Consider the following 24,071-nt stretch of genomic DNA (forward strand, 5'->3'; position numbering starts at 1 on the left):
AGGAGATTATTTTCTTATAAAATAATTTTTATCTGTCATTAAATAAGAGCCAAGCTTATTAGCTCTTCTTTGTTAAATTTAAAACCCTCCTGTGGTACAATCAAGCAGAGCCTGTCTGCATTTTTTCTAGTTTAAAATGTCAGTCTTGCAATGTGTGCAGCAAAGTTGGGATATAGCTCATACTGGCATTTAAAAATCATAGCTTCATTCACTGCCACCCCTCTGTACCTTTGTTCCATTGAAAAATATTTTCATGTAATTATGATACATGAAAAGTATGTTTCAGAATTTTTATACAATCCTTTCCATTTATTGATCACTTTGCGTGAAAATCTCCAGTTTATTTCAGTATGAGCTGCTGTTGACTCATGATTTTATCATAAACAGTACAACTTTTCTTGTATAGTGTTTTAGAATTAGTTGCAATCATGCAGCTGATATGGTTTTTTATCAATTGCTTCCTTCTTAGCTATACAGACACCCACTCCCAATCTTTCAACACTTTTATGACACATTTCCACATTATTGTTTAAATAATGTAATATCTTTCACATTTTTACAAGACCTTTATGCTCTATCTTATTATTTTTCTGAAACATGTCTTATGTACTCATTCTATAATGCAAAGCTCATTTTATTTTGCAAACAGTGCCTCTACAGAATGAGGTATCAACGTTAAAGTGAAATTGAATTTCTTTTTACCTTTCAAATGTGCTTTCTGTTTAAGGCATTTTACTTTATATAGATGTGTGATGTATATCTTGTGTCCACAATTTTCTACATACCTCTTGAGGCCTGTTAATGAGCTAATTCATTCTGCTTATTATTATGTGGATCGTTGCCTGAACATTTTTAGTGCTTTAATTTTTTTTGTATTGGTTCATGAGTCCAGTCTTAGCAGAAACTTCTGTCACTTAAGATTTTTCCATATTTTCAACAATTTCAGTCTGAGGTCTAATCTCATGAGTATGTAATTATGAATTTTCAAGTTGAGGCTTGAGATTTCCTATGCCCTGCGTTTGCATCACAGGACTTTGACTTGTTTTAGTTTTGGTTATATCCTGAGGTTTAACATGCTTATTCATTTCATGCTAACTTACAGCTTGCCCATTCATTTTTTTTTTGCTTTGTATGTTCTGTAACTGTATCCTGATCTATGACTTCTTGCTTTATATGCATTTGTGTTTAGCAGTGTATATGATATTTCTATAAAAGCAATGACAGTAGTTAAATAATGTCTCAGGCATTAAAGGAGTATAATGGTGGGTGTGATAATGATGTAGAATCTTAAGAATTTGGAGAATTCGTTAAGGCTAGTCAGTGATCAAAAATTTGGGAAGGTGTTCACAGTGCTTAAACTTTTTTTACTTAGTTGAGAAACAAAAAATATCATTGTCATGTCATTCCATGATCCCATGGAATGGATCTAGTTGTTATTTGATGGAGATCTAATTGACTTCATTTTAGCATAATTTTGAGTCTGTGTATAATCTTCCATTGCAGAAAAAGTGAGATAATGTCTCTGAAATAGTTTTGCTATCATAAGTGGGTTCAAACTGTTATTAAACATAGGTTCCTGGTTAAAGATGGTTTCTGATGGCCACGAGTAACCATTGCACTATATTAAGGACTTCAAGATAAGTTTTCCCACTGCTCCCAATGAAGTTAGGATATACACTGCTATGGTGCAATTCGATGGGATTTTCACATTGAGCATCCACTTAATTTGCGTGTCTGTGATGTTGTCTATAGATATCTTTACTTAAACAAGTGATTCCTAGCATTACCCATTGTGTCATGCACAATTTTGAGAGTTAATAGTTTATTAAAAGTCGGCTTCAGTTTGCCTTTACTAATTAAAGAGTCATTTAATGTAGGAATTCCTGATGCTTGCTGAAATTTTGGGCTAATTCTTGTAAGATTGTATATATTGCACACCTGGGTATGACAGCTTCACCTGCTACATAAATTGTAAACATCTAAGTAAATCACTAACATATTAGGTAATCATGCTGTCAGAAAGACAGATGCAGGGTAAGGCAGGGGTCTCCCTCGAATGGTGTGGAAACAAGACAACGCACTCTGGCGTTCATCAGAGAATTCTTTTAAAAAATCTGGGATGAACCAGAATTTTCATCTTGAGTTTCGCTTGACACCCCGTTATGCCCTTTGGAAAATGTTGGTGTTTTCTCAGTGAACGCACTGAATCTTTGATCTCCATTTTGTACAGAAGAAAACTATTGCTCTGTAACATGGTCACTGCTGCTTAATTTTTTAATAGTCATTGTGAAATATCTGTGGTGATAAAATAGAAACAGAATCTTATCTTTTTATTACTGAGCTTGTTGCAAAGTTTTTGGTGCTTTTGACATATCTGTAAACAAATGGTTTGATCTTCCATTTTTAAAATAGTCTGATGTTGTTGTCTATGGAGGGCATCAGGATCCACAGTAAACCCATCATTATTCCTAAATACCCCCTTTTCAAAGATTTCTGGTATTTGAATCTTTCCATTATAATGACTACTGGTGATTAACTGACCATATGAAACTGGAAAGCAGAGGCACTCACGTAAGGCCATAAACATAATTTTACTGCTGTTTATAGTAGTCAATATTATTTTCTTTGCCATACAATGTGCTTGTTGATCAGTGTTAGTCATTTAGATTTGCTGTTTAAAATGGCAGTACTTTTCAATGTGAATTTAGCCAAGGGTTAAGCTATTGAAAGAGATAGTCACATAACACACAGATTTAGACAAGACCAACAAGGTGAAGAATAATAAAGCCATGTAGGATATTGTGGCTTTATTTTATGGTGAATAAATTAGCAAATAAGTGTGATATTCATGTGCATCACCTGTCATCAGTTTTTAAGAGTCGTATGCTGTCCATTTGTGGTAAGCTGACCGAAACTTAGTAGTCTGTTTTAGTAGTATTGTAGTAGTAGTATTCACTGTATGACTGAATCTAGTCCAATTCAGATAACAGGAGGAAATACTTTATGGGAGGGGAGAGGAAAGACAAATCCAGAAGGGAAAGAGTGGAAAGGGAAGCGAAGAGACCTCAATCCAGTTAGACGAACTTATTTTCATCCACTTATATGGCAATGAAATGTAATTAGTTCGTGCAGTTCCAATTTAAGATACATGCTATGTGAAAAGTAAAAGTTTTATGTTTTGAAATTTAAACATGAAAAATATAGAAAAGAAACTTATTGGTGTTGAAGGTATTGCTGTGAAATCGCAAAAGAAGTTGTCTCTTTACTAGAGATCTCGGAATATGTGCATTGGTGGGTAAGATTAATTCATTAATGAGAGCTCAAAGAAAGTATGGGTAGGAGGGTTTTTAGGTCATTGTGTGTAAAGAAACGAATTGGTTATAAGAGATAATGTGCTTATCAGGTTGACTCTGAGAAGTAAATTGCAGTGGGTATCTGGATAAAAAGGGAAGAGGAGTTTGAAGGTTGGCAAGTTAATCTTAGGGAGAGAGCTGACTACAGAATGAAAGAATGAAGTAGAATTAGTAATTTTCAGAAGGGTTGCAGGAGATAACTTAATCATTTTATTTCTTCACTAACCCTGCTGTATCTTGCTCCCTTACTTACAAGGGTATTAATGTCAATTTGTCAGCGAACTGGTTTATTGGTTGTCAGATAAATTCATTCTTAAAGTCGTTTTAATAGGTCTACTTAATTCCATTTGTAGTATCATGGCATTTTTACAGCATAAAATCTTACTCAAATATATTTCTAAAGCCATAATGTACCTAACATATACATATTGTACCTAACATATTGGTTCTTTATACGATGGCAAACCCAGAAGTACTTGACCCAACAAAAAAACACAAAAATTTAGGGAAAAAATTATTCATTTTTCAACATTATCTCCTTTCAGCTCCATACACTTTTCCCAGCGATGGTCAATAAGTTTGATATACCTTTTATAATAGGAACTGTCTTGCTCCTCAAAATAGCCATTAACTGCTAACATCACTTCTTTACGGTTGGAAAATCTTTGACCACTGAGTCATATTTTCAAGTCTGCGAACAGAAAATAATCCAAGGGGGCTAAAACTGGTGAATAGGGGGCATGAGGTTGCAATTTGAAATTTAATTCATGAATTTTGGCCATTGCAATAATGAATTTGTGAGCTGGTGAATTGTCTTGATGAAACAACACTTTCTTCTTAGCCAAATGTGGCTGCCTTTGCTTGAATTCTTTGGTCAAACATTGCAATAAGTTCGCCTAATACTCGCCATTGATAGTTTTTCCTTTTTTAAGATACTCAATGACAATTATGCCAGGGGCATCCCAATAAACCGACGACATGACTTCGCCTGCAAGATGAAACTGTGTTTGCCTTTTTTGGAGCCGGTTCCTCCTTTTGAATCCATTGTTTTGATTGTTCTTTTGTCTCGGGTGTGAAGTAATGGACCCATGTTTCATCCATGATTATGAAACTGCACAAAAATTCTGCTTTCCTACTGTGAAACTTTGCTAAACACTCAATTGAAACATCTTCATGATACTGGTATAGCTCAAGTGAGAGCAAACGCAGTAGCCATCTTGCACACAGTTTTCTCATGTCCAAATTTTCAGTTAACATGCGATGTACCGCACTTTTTGAAATGCCTACTGTCTGCTAGCTCGCAGACTTTCCGTTGACGATCATCCAGTATCACTCTATGGATGTTCTTCACCATTTCTGGAGTCTTCACTTCATTTGGTCAACCATTGCAATGCTCGTCTTGACAGCTCGTACGGCCTCGTTTAAACTCTGCTACCCAATATTTTACTTTTGTAAAAGAAGGAGCGGACCAACCCAGAGTAGAATCCAGTTCAGCTTTTATATTGGTTGGGCTGAGGCCTTTCAAATAAAAGTATTGTATCACATAACAATGACCAAATTTCTCTATTTTCACAAATTCACTGAAAACTTTCACTTTTGATGGCTGAAAACAAATAGTAAACAACGTATTGTCTTCAAACTTGAAACATGCTTTATAGATTGCGTAAGTGATATTTTACAGACAACTGCAGCCATCTCTAGGTCAGGCCAGGTACTTCAGGGCCTTCCCATGTAGTAAAGTTATTTTTGTATTCATATTCTTGTGATTTGAAGATGCTGAATGGGCATGTAAAAAAAGTAAAAAGCTAGCATATGAAATAGTTTCTTGCAGCCAGTTCCTATCTAGGAGGATCTTTAAAAAGTGTTGATGGTTTTAATTTTATGAGCCTGTGTCGTGAGGAGCATCATTAGTGACAGCAGTGGTGGCAATCTGAAGATATGGTTATTACCGATCCTCTTTATTATATGTGCACTTTTTTGACTCACAGTATCTATTTTATAGTATTCTTCTTGGTCTTCCTTTGCCGTTGCCTTGCTAAGCTCTTACAATAATAGTAATTAATCTTAATCAGGCTGGCATTTTTCCTACTTGTTGCTGTCTAGTCTTTTATTTACTTTCTTCATGGTGCTTTACGTAGAGTTGTTTCATCTCCTGCTCTTAAAAAACTATACTTGCTTCCTATCCATTCTGACATATCCTCCCATTATTTATATAAGTGCAATTCAAACTTTTTAGCCATTGGCATAATACACCATTGTAACAAGTACAAAATACTATGTTGTTTAGTTTTGTTGAATCATGTTTCTACCTTCCTTGGTCTGTATAAATTGTGATAAGTTTTCTAAACAATATTTTTGAAAGGATAATCATTTCAAATTTTTTTGCAAATTTGTAATAAAATGAAGTAGTATAATTGAAAAAAATGCATTGGTAGAAGAGGAGCATAGTAATCCAATGATCATGGTAAAACAAATTGGCTACACACTAAAATAATTTATCATCTTAGATTGTATTGTTTTGCCTTTTGATGATCTTAAGGTGAATTTTGAGTTTTTGTGCTTCTGGTGTATTAATCACTAGCCACAGTAGTATAAATTATTTTTAAAATTGAATTGTAACCTACTGTTATTGTAAACTTTAATTGGTTAGAATATTCATTTCACAACAAGGTTCATTTTTTAGCATTTTGTATGTTTTCCTCCAAATGTGGTATCTACTACTTGGAGAAGGTATAGCCAGTGACAATTAGTGCTCATAGGTGCTTTTGAATCAATACTTTACTACCATTGCCTGAATGTTTTACAAAATATTTTTACCTACCTATGTATTTAAATGTAAAGCTTCAATCATTTTAAATATTTATTGTAACTTTGACTCTTATCTGACTTTTACAGTTACATTTAAGAAGTTTGTTTTACAAATTTTCGTTTCTTTAATCCAACTTAAGTGGTCAGTAATCCCATACTCAATTTTTTATATTATGAAATTATTTTGACGCTATCTGATGCAGAGATGATATTTAGATGTTACTTGTTTTTGGATTTTTATAAGGTTTGTTAAAATATTTCAATATTTTGCATCCTCTACTGAGAATATCACCAATAACAGTCAAGGCAGAGGAAACAAAAAATCCAAATGTTCAAAAACCTTCCATGATAGAAGCTGGAGACATTTCTTAGCTAGAATGAATTACTCCTATGAAAATCTTACAGGTAAAAAATTTTGATTTAGATGCCTGCTGATGCCCATAATTTTCCAATTTTTTTCTTTCAAAGAAGTTGAAACAAGGATATTCTAAGTAAGCCTCATTCTGACAGCCATTGTTAATATTCATTTTTAAGAAATAATTTTTTCCATATTTACGTCATAAGAAAATCATCTATTTTAGAATGATAATATTTTTGTGGAAATTAAAAAGAAAAATCCTTCTGCATTGATAAGTGCTAATTAATGAGAAGTAATCATTTCAAATCTAGGTTTACATTTGTGGCTACACTTGAGTCTTGGTTATATATTAATGGTAGAAATCCTTGGCAGCTGCTTTGAAAAAAGATTGTATACTAATTTCTAAGAATTGTCAATAGTCAATCATCCAGTAAAATTTGCCTGTTCAAACTAATAGACAATAATTAAATTATCAGTCAGAATATTTTGCGAAGGGAACATTTTTGTGTAGATGAAATTTCTTCTTTTAGTTGTTTTTCAAGCTATTCTAGAATTTTCCTCCCAAAATTTTGTTGATCTTTTAGGATACCCTAAAGATTTATTCTTGATGTCTTGGCATCATTCTAATCATTCTATTTTTATTGGAAATTTTATTTTACTAGCCAGTAACTGCCTTTTCATGTTTTCGCAATTAGTGAATTTCCTTCTTTGGAGTTAAATCTGCTTAAAGTACTCAGCTACCTACCAAGAGGACTAAACTGTGAAATGGGTGAGTCCTGCATTGGCCTGCATTATTATATACATAACAATTACTTTATTTGATGGCTAGAGAATGGAACATAAATTTTTATTGAATGCACTTTGTGTTTAAGGCATTTTTCTAGTATGCATATAATTTGTCTCTGTAAACTTGAATCATAAAATAGAGTACACAGTAACAAAAGTATAGGCCTAAAATTGAATGCATAAGTAGAGACTTCCAGTTGTGTATTAATGTTACCTGTTAAGCTTACTTTATAATAATTTTTTGCTGTTGAAATTGATACTGTCACCTCTTTCTGTGTTTCAGCTTTGAAACTGTCCCCATTAATCCTCTGCTGGAGAGCACTCCTCTCCTGCCAAGCGACCAAATGCGTGAGTTTGAACTCCCTGGTTTGCACTTTTGTTTGTTTGCAGGGTTAAATTTAATTTGAGCTCATCTCATTGAGGCGAATGATTATTTTATCATAGCATGAATAAGGTTAACTTGTGTTTAGAGAATACAATTGAGCAACTGCTTATGAACTTGACTAGTTGATGTAGTTGGACTGGTCTATAATTCAATAACTAGCCTGATAAATATCTTATAAGTGGACAACATGAGCCTTTATTGTGGCCAAACAATTATTTAACTGCTATATAATTTTAGCTGAAGTGAAACATTATCTTCTCTTCTTAAACTTATACTTAAACACCACCCAAATCAAAAGGTTGTATTGTTGGTGCTCATGTCTGAAAGAATTAACTGTGAATTCTCCTTGGGAAACATTGATGAACTGCCTAATCCATTATCTATTGATAAATTTATCTCTAACCTAGCCGCCACCCTTAATAATGTTGTTAATATTGAATCAGTAGATGAGACTTATAATACTTAGTAATAAACTTAAGTAATATAGGTCTCATAATGTACACCTTCATAAGGGAAAGATTAGAAAAAAGTAATTGATGGTGTTCATGGCAATATTTCGTATGATTTACAAATGGTTAAATACTATAAGGCACACAGCAGTTATCTCTTTTGATACACTTTGCTTTCATTCTAAACATTCATGTCATGAATTAACAAACATTAATTTATTATGTTTCTGAACCAGTTTTAATAGATATAACATGCATTCCTGCTCATGAAAACAATATTTTTAGTGAAGCATCCATGGAAAGCGTTATCACAAGTGACTGCTCTTGAAAGAGAAATTTAAATAATTTTGGGAAGATAATTTCTGGAGTAAAAAAGGTACAATCACTAAACAGTTTAAATTTCTACAATTCGAGATTGATCCCAATTATTTCAACGCTGATTCAGTGCAAATTTGACAATTCATTAATTTTTAAAGCTAATGAGTGTTAAATCCATGGCCAAGTAATGTGTACATCATGTTTTTGATGATATATTTTTATGAATTACCATTAGATATGTAAACAGACCTAAAACTTTGATGGCTCATAACCTGGCTCAATATCTTTTACATTCTTATTGTGATTCAGTTCATAATAAATGTGCTTTACAATAAAGTATGCTCCTAAGAAGCAGATGGTTTATATAATGATTGAAGGCTCGTGGTTGGGTACTTGATGTGCTCTCCTTGTCACTTTTTAACAAATTTCATTCTGATAAATACTTATATGCGTGTTTTAATGTCTAATTTTCTACCCTTACATGATTGATGAACTACACATAGAATTGTTATTTTGTACATTGAACATTTCCTAGTTGACAAGAGGCACTAATGTTACTCAGAGCTGAATGTATATTTGTTATCAGCAGAGCATACAATTTTGTACTTGACAGAAAGTCTCAAACTTAACTCATAAGATATACTATTAATACTGACTGCTGGTAAATAAAAGGCTCTTGAAAATTAAAGAATGGCACCACACATGCATATTGAATCAGAATGAAAACGCTTCCTTCTCAATTCCTCCCACCCCTCCTTACTCTTCGCTACTTCCTACTCTCTTAGTCAATTTTAAACTGCCTTATTTCATAAATGCATGCTTTTCGCATCAAGTAACTATTCTTTAAGCATTGATGAAGTGACAGATTATCTTCAAGGTAATTAGCTCACTTATTAAAGTAAATAATTATTTATGTTAAGTCCATTTCACATGACATTGAATGAGTAATAAGAGTTCTAAGTTAGAAATTGTTTAAACGTTCAAGGTTTTCATTGTTTTGACGTCTGAGATTTCATTCGCGTGCATTTCAAGAACAATACTGACCTAAGTCGAAGATGATAATAGTTGATGGAGGTAACGTGGGCTACTACAAAAGGCCAGCCTGTTAGCTATGGGCAAATTGTGTTAACTATGAATAAGAAATTAAAGGTGAACTAGGCCTTTGTGGGTGGGCAGTATGAGTTCATATGTGATTGGTTATAATCTATATACCTTTATACCGTCATTGAAGTGATTAAGTATGTATTTTAAACGGCAGTGTTTTTTCACTATTATTATATTATTAAGCATTTAACAATATCTCATAAGTAGAGCCTGCATCTCATTTCCCCTGAGTTTGATATATTTATTCATAGTCCTTAATTCTATTTCAAGCTAACCCTTTTTCTCACAAATGACCTTTTAAAATTCAGCATTCAATTTAGATTTGATGTGGCAATATTATTCTTGGGTGTTTTCCTAAGGTATCCTTTAGAAAGTCAAGTGTCAGCTTACAGATACTGTTTGTTGAACAGTAAACTTCCTCTAGTGTACCCAACTCATTGATTTTTTGGCCAGATCGGATATATTGGCTCATCTTTTCCTTGGCATCCTTCATCTTCACACTCATCCTTCTCAGCCACTTTTGGATGGAAAGCAGTTCAGAAGTCACAACATTCATATCATAGTTCACATATTCACTGAACTATGTCTGAACTTCTTATCAGCACTTTCCTTCCATTTTCTTCCTCCTCGTTTGGACCACAGTCTAATATGAATCCTTACATATTGAAGCAGTTAACGATTGTTACACAATTTGCCATATCCCATGATCCACTATCATTTGTGGTGCATATAGTAGGATGAGTTTCAATAATGCTTTTATTTTGAATGCAAAACTTACCTGCAACACCACAATGCCACAAACAAATATTTTTTATCTATGCCTGAATATTGTCACCTAAGACTGTGGTGCTCAAAAGTAACAATTCTCTTACACCAATTCCCTATGCTGCATCATGGCACTACATACCTTCATCCTGTGTAGTGCTTTTCTTTTTGTCACTCTTTCATCAAGTTTAGTCTTCACTTTTCATGGAAATTTACTTTTGCACATATTAATGCTAGGAACAATATTGAACTATGCACAAATGATTACATAGTGATCTTGAAATCTGTCGATATATCCTCTAAACAATGTGACTGCATGAATAAATGTGGTATATCGGTAACTGTGTATCAGTGTGTGCTAGTACCTTATGTTCTTAAAAGCCAAGAAAGTAGACGATACACTCCTCCCTCCAATCTGTTGCTTTGCGGAAGAACCCAGGAGACATAGGAGGGATAGACTAATAATCACCAGGGGCTTACAAGAAGTCCAGGGAGATAAGTGAAAGTATTAAACTCATGTATGATTAAAACCTCAGTAATAGCAGTAAAATCTGGAACAAAATGTGTGCTTAGTATATGGTGTAAGGTCTTTTGTTTAAGTCCACAAAAACTGCCTTAAAATCAGATAAACATAAAGTAGATGACTGTAAAATCAGGAACCCGCTGTTTCTTTTTCTTGCGAATTAAAATACTACAGAACTCCAGAGTGGTTAAAAGAATGGATATTTTTTTACTTTTTAGGCTTGGTAACATTTCTTCAAACCAAAGAAAAGCCCAGATAACAAATTTGACAGAGTAAAGCTTTTTATATGAATTTTGACAGTTTACCAATAGTATCTATAAAAATATTTAGTTTCCTACTTATCTTTTAGTTTATAAATTCCAAAATCTGTTATCCTCAGTTTTGCCATCACAACAACAACAAAAAGGCTACACTCAACCGATTGGAATATATTCGTCTGGAGTCAGCTTATGCGAGGCCTCTGTAGTATGAATGGAATTACATATTCATTTGGCAGCAAAAAGTACTGAATGTGGAAAAGTCAAAAGAAACACAATGAAAAATAGACATGGTAAAAGTAATTGGGAAAACAGGGGCTTAATACTAAACTAGGGCACTGAGATGACCTTCGGAGTTTCAAAACTTTTATATGTGTAAAAATTCATGAAAATACTAGACATTCACATTAACAAAATATGATTTAATTCGGTGGGGGTTTGACATTTGAAGTAGAATATATCAATATATTATTTATTCATTTGACACATCTTCATAATAGACAAATAAAAAAGAAAATTGGAGTTATTTTAATTAGAAAAGTACGTAAGCATTTTCAGCTTAATAATCACATGCTTACCAACAGTTTTCAAGATTGCATGATGTTCATAAGTAGAGCTCACTTGTATTGAGTTGTTAGCATTAGTTTCATCTGCCTCTCCATTTTAATTTGTGTAGTGTACAAATTTTTGAGTAGGGAATATCAAGTGTTCCAGGATATTTGATGTATCAGTTTTTTTCTTATATTTATGTGCAGGCCAATGCAGGTATATACAGCCCATAATTAAGGTCAAATATAGTTATAAGTTTTTTGGAATTAGATGGTATACTTCACCATTATTATTGTGCTAAGATTACTCTGAATTAATGTAAGAATTAAAGCTAATTCAATAATTTGTTTTAAAGGTTGATAATCACAGCATTTGATTATATTGACATTGTTTTTGACACTGAAGTATTTCCTTTAAATTGTAGAATATTACTTAATACTTTTTCATTAACAGTGTATGTTTGTGGGCAGCTCGGGAAAAATTGTAGGATTTAAAATTAAATCGTAATGAAAAGCATTAATTTGATTTATATTAGATTTGCTTCATTTTTAATATTCTTGGGTTTTAAAGTTCTGGAAAGGAAATTATTCATTCAAATCATGCTGTTGATTATTTCATGTGTTTATTCAGCAGGTGTCTCATTTAAAATTTACATTAGGGAAAAATAACAAAATGAAGTATTTCAACGAATAGGCTTATTTGATAATCCCATTACTTGCGTGAACATTGAAGGAGTTAAAGCAAAGTTGCAACTTGTAGTAATAGTGTGGACATGTAAAAAATGTTATTGATTTTTGTAATAATATTATTCCCTTGAAATTTGTGTACTCTTTAGGCACAAATGGAAAATAATCAATTTTGGGTATAGGAAATTGTCTACTAGTGTTAAAAGGTCTGGTCAGTCTTCATGTCTTACAAGATAATTTTCTTAATCTAAAATTTCCATTTTCTCTTCAATTACTCATGGTGTCCTTAAGTTTATGATCTCCCCGTTTGTACATGTATATTTATATATTGCTAGCCATTATTTTCATACAAAGCGGGTGAATTCTAATGATCCCATATCTCCAAAATACATTAGTGACTGTGATGTTGAATCTTGGAAAGTATGCCTTGGCTTAGTCACCCATATGAGTTAGATTCATGGCCTTTATTCTTCCATGAAATCAGTTGCTGCAATGTAATGTGCAATTGCATATGTAGAATGTTGGGCAATAATTCAAATGTACCTTAACAAAATTGTATTTTCATTTTTTGGGAGGCAGATAAAATTAACCTTGACCATATTTTCAATGTGTAAAATGTCTGCATATTTCTCTGTTTTCCCTCTCTGTCTCATCCTAATATACAATATAATTTTTCTACTTCTCACAGTGAAAAAAACTATACAACAATTTAATCATATATTATTTACACTGTCCTCTTAAAAATTGTTATGTCTTGTAAGTGAAAGGAAACTCATATGACACTGGCCATTAGCTATGAATGGGAAAAAATAACCTCAATTTTGTTTAGGTACTAATCTAAAGGTTACTTTATTAATAGCGCTGCCATTATTTAGGGTCATCCCTCAGTTTCAAATATTGTTTCATTGATATCTATATACATATATGTACATATATATACATATATGTACATATATATATTTGAATCTATTGTTGTTTTCCTTAAATTTGTATTTCTCTAAGTTAATATCTTTATCTGCTTCAATGATAACTAAGGCCATAATTAGTATTTAAGATACATAAAAATCGTATTTATCAAAAACATTTTTAAAATCTGAAGGTGTCCCTTCAATAGGTCGAAAATGTTGATTATAAGTGTCCTTTAAGATAAGGAGTATATTGGTGTATACTCCATTGCTAATTTGTAAAAGGGGTACTTTTTCAAATCCTAATTGCTTGGAGTGGTTTCATTATTTTGCACTATAAAACAGTAAATCACATCTTAGTAAAATCAGTTTCAATTCATTTCAAGTTTTGGAGAAGGCCTAATTTTTTATTCTAATACAACAGGAATGTTTCTTCAAAGCTCGAAAAAGTTTTATGTTGATTACTTCACTAGTTTACTAGTGAAGCACTTCACTAGCTTACTAGTGTTCCCTTTTATAAATAATTTGAATAAAACATTATAATATTCATGTTTTAATTTTATTGCATGTGGCTAGTGACTTATTGTTTATGTATAGGTTTCACTGAAAAGGTTCACTTGAGAGTAGATTTGTGTGTTTAAGCACATATTTCTTTCATCTTTAATTTATGTGCACTTTGTGCATCATAAATATTTTAATATCGTCCATCACGCCGATGTGTCTAACATTATATGGATGAATTTGCTTGGTGGAACTATCTCAAGCCAGTGATAATTTATTTGTGACTGTGTAATTTATAAGCTTTTAAAGAAGTGTTGTAATTTTATGGATATCAAGTTATGTAATTATTGAATTTTATTGAGAAAAATGGAAATGGAAATTATCCAGGATTTAGTGGTAACTAATTGCATTTAGTTTCAACTTGCAAAATTTTTTATGTACTGTTACCATAATGTAGGGTGAGTTCATACATGTCCTGACACTGTCTATCTGCACATGTAAATTTTAATAATGATAATATGTGGAGTAATTATAGACAGTCACACCTGCAGGTATTCAAATTATCTTCTCTTCTTTATTTTTCTGTAGAATTCATGTTAATCATTTTTGCCAGCTAATTTACTGTGTAGTCTTGTTTTTGGGAAACATTCTTGAGTCCTCATTTTAAATCATGAGTTAACTCCAACTATTTGTACACCAAAAGAGATGTGCAGTGACCATTGTCTCTCTCTCTCTCTCTGCAGGCTATCAATAAGATGCACATTAGTGATAAGAATTTTAAAATAATTTGACAGTGAGTGTAATTTTCGATCAGATCTAGTTGGCTGAGCAGAAATGTTTATACAAATGAACCAATGAGAGATGCTTGAGAGAAAAGTACAAAAAGCTTTAGGTTCCTCCGAGTTCCCTAGGTTGACTATTTTGTTGTGCATAACTGAGTTAAGTCAATCAGCTGACCCTTGTGTAGGTTCTTCTACCTGACCACCTCAATTCCAAAACTAAATAGGCCGCTGCTCATGAGTACCAGCAAAGACATGATGACAAATGATAGTGTATCAAAATATGTTCGAACTCGCCCCACTGCATGGTATTGTAGGTGTATGTACCTACAACTGAAGTTATTTTAATGGGAAGGGGGATTTTGGGATTTGAAAATTTAAAAGCTGATTTATGCATTGACTTCACAATCTATAATTCTCCCAGAGCATTGGAAGGTATCTAACTTTCCTGTTTAACTGTCATTATTGATATTTTTGTCCCATTGCTACATTGATAGAGAAAGAATTTGCTTGCTTGGGACCATAATGCAAAACACACCACTGGTGAGATAAATTGATGTTTGTAGTTACTTCAAGTTAATTACCACAGGGATTTACCAAATTATTTGGTATGCCTGATATCAAAATTTGTCATATTAATTATTGTTCATTTTCCTGAATTTAAATTTTAAATGTGCATGCATCATTTCAGGCATAAAACTGGGTTGAAGGAGCTTGAAATACTGAAGCGCCTAAATGATGCTGATCCAGATGATAGGTTTCATTGCCTAAGGCTTTTTCGTCATTTTTTTCATAAACAACATTTGTGCCTTGTTTTTGAACCACTAAGTATGAATCTTCGAGAGGTAAGTTTTTTTCAACACTTTTAAATTTGAAATTGTTCTCAAATGCCATTTCCCAAAGTAGGAGAAATAGGCAATTTATATGTCCTGCAATGGCATAAATTGTAATCTCTTGAAAAAATATATTACAACAAGTGTAATGCATAAATGTCAGAAATGTACCTAGTATTCTTCCTACTGTGAGCATATTATGAACTTCATTTTAAGTGGTACTTATTAAGTTTGAGATTAGCTTCATTTCATTTGAATAAAGTCGTCATTTTAATGCTAAGTCTTAACAAAAAATAGGTTAATTGCTGAAGCAAATGCTGTGTACTGTAGCTACAGTTGCCTTTTGTACCTTTAATCCATAAATATTTTTGAGTGGCTGTACAGGAAGAAAAATGTTTAAGTGCAATATAAGCTTCTTCTTTTAGTATATTTAATTGCAGTTTCATTTCAAGTTAATTAATGTTAATGAGAAATCTTTCTTATAGGTTTTAAAAAAATATGGCAAAGATGTTGGTTTACATGTGAAAGCAGTGAGGTCATATAGTCAACAACTATTTTTGGCATTGAAACTTCTTAAGAAAGCTAACATTTTGCATGCAGATATTAAGCCTGATAATATTTTGGTGAGTTAATATTTTTATGATAATTTTCAAACAAATATTGTTGAGCATTATATCGTAGAACAGCATCATTATGATGAAACAAGGAAATTTAGTTTCTCTGATTCATCTTATTTCTTTAGTACATGTTTTAAAATTAGGGTGTCATCATCAGGCACATACATTCTGACAGTGATGCTCAAGTGTTGAAATGGGTGTAAAGTATTAAAGAAAAAAGTTGTTATAATGAAATCTAATCCTTACGAATAATATTATTTTGATTCTGCTTAGTTTGAAACGATGAGCAATTTAAAGCTAAAAGTCTCCAACCAAAGGCAGAGAGGACTTGCAAACTCTCTTAAGCCCTCTTAAGATCAAAGCCAAAATGCATCCAAATTTATTCATAGATAGTGAATGGCAGTTGTTATTTTATTATGATTCCCATTTTGTCCTCTCATGATTGAGTGGAGGGGAAGAGAAGCACTGCAATTGTTGTATTTTTTCCAAATCTTGCTGCCTCCCCTTCTCTTGTCTTTTCAATAAATAACAAAATACATATACTTCTGCCGGAAGAATCCAAGGGAGGACTTCAATGCAACAATTTCAGAGTTTAAAAGTCATTCACCTTGACTGAGATATCCGGTCAAGGCGAATGACTTTTACACTCTGAAATTGTTGCATTGAAATGCACTTTGGTGGATGAATCCGTTTAAAGTTACTGTTGCGGCAACTCCCGCAGTTTCTTTGGAATTTGTCCAAGGGAGGAATTGTAAAAATCCCAGAAAATATAATTAACCTGGATTTCTTAAATAAAACTTGTCATTGACATCAAAACTGGACAGAATATTTTAGATAACTTGGGCGGCCTTGTTAAAATAAAACTTGGTATATGATGTTGGGATTTTTATGTATTACATGTTGAGATTATTTTTATCATGCTAATATACTATCAGTGCTTGTATTTGTCTGAAAACTAAAAGTTTTGTTTATGCATTATTCCAGGTCAATGAAAGCAAGTTGGTCCTAAAGCTATGTGACTTTGGTTCTGCTTCTCATGTTGCTGAAAATGAAATTACACCTTATTTGGTTAGTAGATTCTACCGGGCACCTGAAATAAGTAAGTTTGTACAAATGGATATGGTTGAAGTAATGACGAAGAAGTCTGATGTGGTTTATTGTTAAATAATGCATTGATTACAGTTTTAGGAATTCCATATGATTTTGGAATAGATATGTGGTCTGCAGGATGTACTATATATGAACTATATACAGGAAAAATTATGTTTGCTGGCAAAACTAATAACCAGGTAACTATCACAAAAGTTAAAAATCTGTAATTTTTCATGTATATTCTATTTTACTCATGCCAACTTTTACTTTTATAGATGTTGAAATTCTTTATGGATTTGAAGGGGAAAATGCCCAATAAAATTATTAGAAAAGGAGCTTTTAAGGATCAGCATTTTGACACTAATTGCAATTTCTTATATCATGAAGTTGACAAAGTCACTGAAAGGGTAAGAAACCATAATTATTTATAATTTTATATTTAATGATACATATAGTTATCCCGCTTTTAAAGAGTTTATAGAATGATTTGCAAATAACTTTGAAAGAACTTACGAAAAATGTATTTAATTACATGCAATGAAACCTGTTTGTTGAATATATGCCTGGGGACCAAGTTTTAAAATGGTAACATTCTAAAATTTAAATACCTGATGGCAATTGATTATTATGAAATCATTTTTGCTATATGAATACTTTATATACATGTAATTATAATTTGAGGAGTAATCTTGCCAGGGTTTGAATTAATGTACAGATATAGCCAGAATAAAAAATGTTTCTTTTTCAATTTTTTAAAAAGGCTTTTTCCCTCCAGATTGATCCTTTTAGAGGTATAATTGCAGAGTACATATTTTGAAACCTCTGCAGCAAATACAGTGGCTAGTTGCTCATGGTTGAAAGATCTTAACTAAGCTGGTTTGCCATCTCTACACTTGTCATATTTGTATGAGACTCTACTTCATGAATAATGCTAACCTTTTAATTTAAAATGAGCTTATTCCTTTTGGTACCCATAACTATGGGATGCCATTGAATAAAATGAACTTGCACTAAACAAAATTTAAAAACAAAGTAAATGTCCCTCACAAAGCAAAAATGAAATAACATGATATAAGCAGTTTTAAGTATTTGTAGTGGTTAATTTTTTGATTGATCCGACAAAGAAATCACACCACATGTTGCATCTCAACAGGGGGGCCCTATGATTGTGTCAAATAATCGATTTGAATGTATCCATACATAGTACTGCTCTTATTACATGACAAATTTAGCAATCAATAGTAGCAAAATATAGTCACCACCAAGTGGAGCATTCTAGCGTTATTATTTATCGAAATTAATTTTAGGATGAGTATTTGAGACTAAAGTAGACTGAACTTTGATTTTGTTATGATACCATTTAGAGATGCCTTGCCACCTGTTAAGTATTGGGGATTTAGATTATGCTAATGATTGATATGAAGTATTATTTGTTATTGTCTTGTATTTTGCCAGATGCCATGTTTTACATTTTATTTGAAATTAGTTAATGTGTGTTTCATTTTGCTGATTTTATTTGAACTTTATGATTGCTTTTCTTGTTCGATGTTGGGGCATAGTGTCGATGTGTTCTACATAATATTTATCTTATTAAGAAATTGTCTATTTAGGGACCAGTATTTTGTGCATTGAGTGCAGATAATTCACAAAATCAAGAATCACTCTATAGCTTAATATAGTGCCTAGTAATAATTACATGGAATTTTGTTTTGTTCGCAAAAAAAGATGACTTTAATTGGGAGGATATTAAATCAGGATTTCACTGTATGTATGCCTGAACCAGACCATATCTCTTTGGAATCAGTATGAAACCGAACAGTACATGGACACTAATATCTGCATGTATCCTAAAAGCTGATTAGTGTTGATTGGGCTTTACTTTTATTCATTATAAAAGTATTTGCTTAGAACTAAGTTGATTTGGCCTTGTATACTGTTAAGGAATGCGATTTCAGAACATCAACATCCTTGCTCATATCAAACAATATAGAATCATCAGCATTTTCTAGAGAAGTCCATTTAGCTTTATATCAAAATTATTCATCATGGTTAAAGAGTTGTAGATCCAGGATTGATCCCTGAGAGGGATACCATTTGAATAACAAGACTCCTATAAGCTCTCCCAATGATCATTAGTTAAAGTTACATTTTAAATTTATAATCCTTTTTATATTACAAGGAAATGCCTTCCTCAGGTAAAATATTCTGTGTCTTCTCCCTGTCAAATGTGCCAAAATATTAGTAGAATTTAAATTTGATTCCTAATTATTGCTTGTGTTATTTTTGAAAAAAATTGGGAAATTTTGCATTCATCTACAAAAATCCCTGCAAGGGCGTGTGGCCAGGGAATAGGGCAATTCAAGGACTGCTTGGGGATTTAGTTCTTGATACTATTCCTAGAACAGATTTTTAGACCCAGAATAGTTTAAAGTGTCTTGAGTTTACTTGAAAATTTATCTTGAGAAAGGCGAGAGTTGATGCACTTAGACACAGAGGCAGCCAGAAAAGATTCACAGCTTCTAGCTTGATGTGGTAGAACAGTTGATATTTAAAAAGATTTTAGCACTTCTCCATAAAAGCAAAAGTTAAAATAAATGGTATGTATTTCAACTCACAGGGTCATCTTCAGATCTTGTATTTAAAGATGACTCTTTAAGTTTTTTGAATATTTTAATTTCATAATTTGAAAAAAAATTATTTTGTGGAAAAGTGCTTAAAATCTTTTTTTTTTATGTTTCAGCTATACGTATACACTGTGATAACCTTCATCAGGTATTGTGATGAGTCTAAAGTATCTTTACTCTTTAAAAGGCTGGAAAAAATAAAGATTGGGAAAATATACAGGGTGCGGCAACATATCTTCCTTTTTCAAATGCAAAACGCTTTTAAAAAGGGACGTTATGTTGCCGCACCCTGTATATTTTCTCAATCTTCATTTTTTCCAGCCTTCTAACAGTCTTCCAATTGAAATTATTGGAAAAGTATACAGATTTAGATTGCTCTTATGGTAAAATCATCGAAATTATTAAGAAGAGTGTCATATCATATTTAGGTTTTTCAAGGTAAGCAGAGTGTCAAATTCTCTGCTGATATATATTGATTAAATACCTAATTTTATACATGGATGGAAAACCCACAAACTGTCAATTAACATATTTGGAAAGGCATTAAAATCAGCTTATTTTCCATCTATATGTGACAAAAACTAGTTGCATTTAGGCAGCCTATAAGTCACAATCACACCTTCCTCATCCTTTTACCAATGGTTAAAAATAAGTAAAATATAGATACTCATATCTTTTAATTAAAAAGGTGTCCCATTCATCCAGTGTGCAACCTTAATTACTCAAGTTGAATTTGAGTCAACCCAAATTAGTGCACGGAATTTGAAATTTAAATAAGCCATTATTTTCACACATGATACCAACATTTAAGTAACAAAATATGAGTAGTATATCCTGTTTAACAGAATTCTCTCATGTGTACCATCTAAAATATTGTAGTTTAAAAACAAAACCATTATAATCTGTCATCAGCAACCAAAGCATTCTTTAAAACTTAAGGTTCAATTCATTAAAGGTAAAGAAAGATATCATCAAAATTCACATTAAAATAGTTATCTGCTATTGATTCTTGTAAAAGCTTTCTTAATGGGGTAACTGTTAAACAGTTGGTAATCTTTGTATATGTGAATGCCAATTTCAATAAACATAATTCTGTCTACAGCCTCCAGGGATGCTATTTTGTATTGTAACAGTAGTGATCTTAATTCAGATAGTATGTGATAATCTATTTATTACTTTTTTGAATTACCTATAGTGGTACAAATTTAAAAACTATTGTGTATCTTTAATTTTTTCCTTCATTCTTATTAACTGCATTTATTTTTAGGAAAAAATTGTAGTGATGTCAGCTATCAACCCATCCAGAGATTTGCAAGCAGAGCTAGTTGGCCATCAGAGCTTGCTCCCTGAAGAGCAGCTTCGTAAAGTGAGCCAACTTAAGGATTTGCTGGAACGCATCCTGATGTTGGATTCATCTAAACGTGCTTCTATCAACCATGCCCTCACTCATCCTTTCATTCAGGAGAAGATATAATTTGTGTAAACATGTTCCATCCACAGCTATGGCCTAGATCTCTTCTAAGGATTCTGAATTAAAGCCCACATATTCTCTGGATGAGAATTTGGAAGTTGATGCTGTTAGCCATTATTTTTACTCTGCTACACTAATGTGGATGGGAGGAACAAGTTGTGGTGGTTATCAGGCAGAGTGGGAGAGAGAGGTAACTACTGCCTCCACATGAAGAACACAGCAGGTTGTGACGGAGAGTGATGATGCTCCATATTTGTGGATATAAATAATAATAATTATAATTATATATGATAATAATTTAACTTCTAGTTAGTGCATCTCACAAGGAATTTAAACTATTTTTTGTAGAAAAATTAGCATGAGGCTTTTTTGGCCATCAGATATTATAAATGAAAACCTCAGAAACTGTCAAGCATGACAAGGAAATATGTCATGAAGGATCAAATGTATGCTAATAATTGACTTATTATGAATTGAAGTCAAATCTTGGGGTTAAATATTTCCTTGTCAGTGAAATTTTCATATGGACTGATGATTTGTATGCAGTAAAACTATCATCTTTTTATAAGTTTAGACCCATTAGTGAACATTTTTATCGTACAAAATATTGTTTCTATGTATCATAAAAAATGTTTAAATGTATGTAAAAAATGTGGCCAAAGATTAAGGCTGTTGGAGTTTTTTTGTTAGTGTCAATTCACAAGAGTAATAAAATATCAACTTATCAGTGTGTCAATGTTTTTCAATTCCTTATTAAATTAGTTTCTTTCTTCTTGCTCTGTTTGTTTTTCTTGCCTTCTATCATTCTTTCAAATTTTAATAATAGGTTCTGTGCTAGAAACTTGTTTGAAATGTCAACTCAATCAGCAAGTCAGACTAATTTTTCATGCTTAAATTCATGCACTATAGCCAACGATAAGCACTTGTTTAGGAGACAATTGTTTCCTTATGAGGTATTGTAAGGGTACCAGCATTATTTCTCATTCTCATGGTGTCATTCTCCTTACAGGAATCTTTACAACCATCAGAGAAAATTGTTGCCATATTCTAAATCTCCAAGGTTGAGATGCTGTTGGGCTGATTTCAGCACTACAGAGATTTCAGTAACTAGATGTTCAAAGGTATTTGTGCAACTGGCGGGAAGGAATAGATCTGAAAATTGGTGTAACATTATTACCAACGCATTCCGTGCACTATTAATCCTATTGCATTATTTCTAGGGATTAAACTTAGCTGAACTTTATGTTTAATATTGGTGTGACGTATTATTGCGTAGCAGGTTACATTGCTGTCACTATTGATACCTAATAATTCTCAGCCTTGTTCGTTTCTGCCAATTTAGTCTCACATGACAATCAGGGTTTAAGTGGTTAGCATTACAACCAGAACTTTCTTGAATCAGAGCAATAAAAATATGTTACAAGCATTTGTTTGTGGAAATACAATGCCTTTTATATCTCTGATTTAGATTTGACTTAATTTCCCACCACTTTAAAACCTTGCCCTTTAATTCCTTTAATGCCCTATTTGTTTTCATTAACTTTTTCATTGATCACTAAAGATCTGTTCCCTTTCACAGGCTCATCATTCACAAATTATCCTCTCATGTTGGATTTCATGGAGTTTCTGTAAGTTCCTTCACAAATAATCAGCAAGTTTGTGATTTAGGGTAAAGCAAAGGTATTTTTTTAAATCTTTCACCATTTTTTTTGTTTGACATTGACTTGGTGCATGAATGAAATGCAATGAATTGGATATAAGTAAGTATTTATTGCTTCCAATGTCTTTGTTAGTTTCAAGCTCATTGCTAACTAATTTCTTTTTTCTTGTAGGTATTAAGAAGATAAAGATTATTGCATAAAAAACAAGACTCGATAGAAAATATGAATTTTACCTGATACTTATGAAAGTGTTTTTTCTAAGTGCATCTCTTGTTTACATTTGTACTTCAATTAAATTGGAGGTAAATTAATAAATGCAAATCTACCTAATTATTTTGGACTTACCTTTTTCATATGCCCTCATAGTTAGCCTGATAAAACTTTACCGTAAAAAAGCGACTGCTAAAAGTCATATTATAAATAGAATTTTGTAAAATATTAGATCCAATGCTTGAGTGGAAATCTTAAGCATCTGCTGTAGTCAACACAAATTATTTTGCATACGTTTAATGTCGTTTTTAATTTCATTAAATTTTGGGTGGTAAAAGGTAAGTGGAATACAATCATTTGGAGGTCAGTACTATCTTGCCAATCACATTTTCAGGACTGAACCTGGATATAAACAGAAGCCATCTGAACGGATTAATTCAGTCTTGGCTCAGTTATGTGTCTGCTATGCTATCTCAATATTTAATATAGTCCCAAGCAGAGGTCTTATGACTCCTAAAAATATTGTGATAAATATGTGACCGTTAGTACCTAATGGCTTCTTTGGATTGTATTGCTTTGGATTTTATATTCATCATACTAGATTAAATTTTGGTTGTTTTGAAAGTATTATTTCTTCCCAAATAAAGATAATATGAGGGGGGACCCAGAGGTAACTGGAATTGGGCTGCGGTGGGTAGCGAGAGTGGGGAAAGCCTTTGTTTGGCCAGTCGTACGTCAGGCTCACGCCACCTGCGTCAGTATTCACAGCGCCGTTGCTGTGACTGGATTGGTCCGTCCATGAGAGCTGTTTCAGTGGAACAACTTTTTTCATTTCGGCAAAAAACATGATGGCGGATTATCAAGAGCAACGTGCTGCAGTGAAATTTTGTTTCCTGTTGGGGAAATCGGCTGCGGAAACTATTGTAATGCTTAAGACTGCTTATGGGGAAGCTGCCCTTAGCAAAACCAGAGTCTAAGAGTGGTTTACACTTTTTAAAAATGGTGAAATGTCAATTGAAGACCAACCCCGTTCAGGC

At 32.6% G+C, this 24,071-nt stretch overlaps 1 protein-coding gene across 3 annotated transcripts in view; it reads left to right on the top strand.

The window, feature by feature from the left end:
* Positions 1-23,123, top strand: part of Prp4k (Pre-mRNA processing factor 4 kinase) — a 45,951-nt gene extending 22,828 nt beyond the window's left edge. Inside the window, exons 10-17 of one of the 3 annotated variants that reach the window (XR_011701552.1) lie at positions 15,218-15,371; positions 15,845-15,982; positions 16,961-17,075; positions 17,159-17,265; positions 17,344-17,475; positions 20,960-21,353; positions 22,173-22,284; positions 22,743-23,123. Coding sequence is in view for 1 of the 3 variants with exons in the window: in XM_071588689.1 (XP_071444790.1) it covers positions 15,218-15,371; positions 15,845-15,982; positions 16,961-17,075; positions 17,159-17,265; positions 17,344-17,475; positions 20,960-21,166 (853 nt within the window). In the remaining 2 variants the exon portion in view is untranslated. Of the gene's footprint in view, positions 1-15,217; positions 15,372-15,844; positions 15,983-16,960; positions 17,076-17,158; positions 17,266-17,343; positions 17,476-20,959; positions 22,150-22,172; positions 22,285-22,742 lie in introns of those variants that run through there. The other 2 variants (XR_011701551.1, XM_071588689.1) reach the window with 2 other exon arrangements.
* Positions 23,124-24,071: the final 948 nt, after the last annotated feature.

This window comes from Hetaerina americana, unplaced genomic scaffold (assembly GCF_022747635.1).
Source record: "Hetaerina americana unplaced genomic scaffold, ioHetAmer1.1.p SCAF_3, whole genome shotgun sequence".
NCBI classification, from domain to species: domain Eukaryota; kingdom Metazoa; phylum Arthropoda; class Insecta; order Odonata; family Calopterygidae; genus Hetaerina; species Hetaerina americana.